The sequence below is a fragment of the Saprolegnia diclina genome, assembly GCF_000281045.1.
Source record: "Saprolegnia diclina VS20 unplaced genomic scaffold supercont1.91, whole genome shotgun sequence".
NCBI lineage: Eukaryota > Oomycota > Saprolegniomycetes > Saprolegniales > Saprolegniaceae > Saprolegnia > Saprolegnia diclina.
The window spans coordinates 16,739-18,382 of NW_008246158.1; the positions used below are offsets into that span (position 1 = coordinate 16,739).

Sequence of the window (1,644 nt, forward strand, 5' to 3'; positions counted from 1 at the left end):
TCGGATCGACAAACCTCACGCCCGCCGTAGTGGCGCATAGCCAAAATGTAACAAACATTGGAAAATGCTGGGATTATTTTCAACGGCCCACTACAAGTCGCTAGTGATGGATAGAGGTTGAACGTGCTAATTTGCGGAGGTGGTCCATGTCGCAATGCAGCACCGCACCCGAGAAGGAGACGATCGCTTGGATGTTGGACAAGGCCGTTGGCGTTGTGAGCAGGCGTGGTGCGAGGTACTGACGCATGTCGCGCGATTTGACCTTGAGCACTCTTGGACGAGTTCGTACACCGATGTGATACACTTGAGGAGGCGGAGATTGAGCTCGTCGATCGAGCGGTAGCCCATAGTCTTGTGGATGACATCAAACGCATCACCAGCCGCGTGGTGGACCTCGGGTAGTGCGTCGCAAAGAGCGTCTTCGACGACAAATCTCTCGACGATATCTTTGAGCTGCTTCCTGGGCGAGAACTGGATGACCTCGACAAGACCCAAGCAGTAGCCCTGGCGCATGCCGGCGGGGCTCATCGAGTCGAGGCCCGCGCGCAGGATCGGGCCGACCTCGGGCATAACGAAGTACGCCAAGTCGCCAAGGAGCGAGATCGATGACTGACGAATGCGCCAGTTGTCGTAGAAGATACCATGAGGTTGCTCAAGCGGAGCGCTTCGCTCGTGCCGTCTCCACCAAACTCGAGAAGCGTCGCAATAGCACACTGTGCGCCCAAGGTGCGATGCGGCGTGAAGCTTGGCCTCGAGGTACGCATCCGTGAGACCCGGCGCCGCGTGAAAAGGTCGTCGACGTGGTCGCGCACAATCTCATCGACTTTGGGCGCCTTCGATGCGGCGACGCGAGGTCGACACGAACCGATCCTTGAGGCGCGTCGACTGGCTCACAATGGCATACTTGCGCGCGCCGTGCACGTCAAGCGGGTGGTGCGAGCTCGAGAAGGCGCGGAAAAAGCGCAAAAATCTCGAGCTCATGTGTCATGGGCAAACACGGAACCTAGTCAATCTGTGAGACCCGAGTAGCGCTAAAGACGTGTGCTACCTTGTGCCAAACGCGAGCGAGCGCAGCGCCGACGCCTTGGAGAACAAGGTAAGTGCCAAGCACGACGAGGACCATAGGCGCACGGCCACTGTAGGTGGCTGCTGAGGGCTGTAAGCTCTGCTCAATTGAAATCGAGTAGAGAGCATATCTGACGCGCCGCCGAGCAAGAGGTTCGCGCCAGCGGTCTCGGTGCTGGCTGTCGTGTGTAAGCCGTAAGACGTCAAACGTAAGGCGCTCGAGATGAGTGCCGCTTGCCTCTGCAATGAGAGATGATGAGCGCGCTCCGAACGCGACGCCGCGCGCGCAGCGCCCAATGCTACCGCGGCGGTTCTCGTCATGGGTCAATATTATTGACCTATGTTCTCGTCTCGTCGCGGCGCCCATTTTGAAATGTATTGCCCATGCTATTGTGCGGTGACGAACCGTGGTCTGCTCTGCTCTCCAAAGTGACTTCTATCATTGTGCCAACTTTGAGCGATTCCATTCTAAACGTGATGTTGTCGGCAAGCGACGTCAGCGTCCTGGCGTGATGCCGCTAAGATGGCACTACGATCTTAGTTTGGAGTGCGTTGTGCCTCTCAGATGGCACTACGATC

General features: G+C 57.5%; 1 protein-coding gene across 1 annotated transcript; it reads right to left on the reverse strand.

Annotated features, from left to right (window-relative positions):
- Window positions 1-100: 100 nt before the first annotated feature.
- Window positions 101-570, reverse strand: SDRG_15394 (hypothetical protein; the record flags this gene model as incomplete). The annotated part of the gene is made up of 2 exons (XM_008621565.1): window positions 101-238; window positions 292-570. The coding sequence occupies 2 exons, from the start codon at window positions 568-570 to the stop codon at window positions 101-103; spliced, it is 417 nt and encodes a 138-aa protein (XP_008619787.1).
- Window positions 571-1,644: the final 1,074 nt, after the last annotated feature.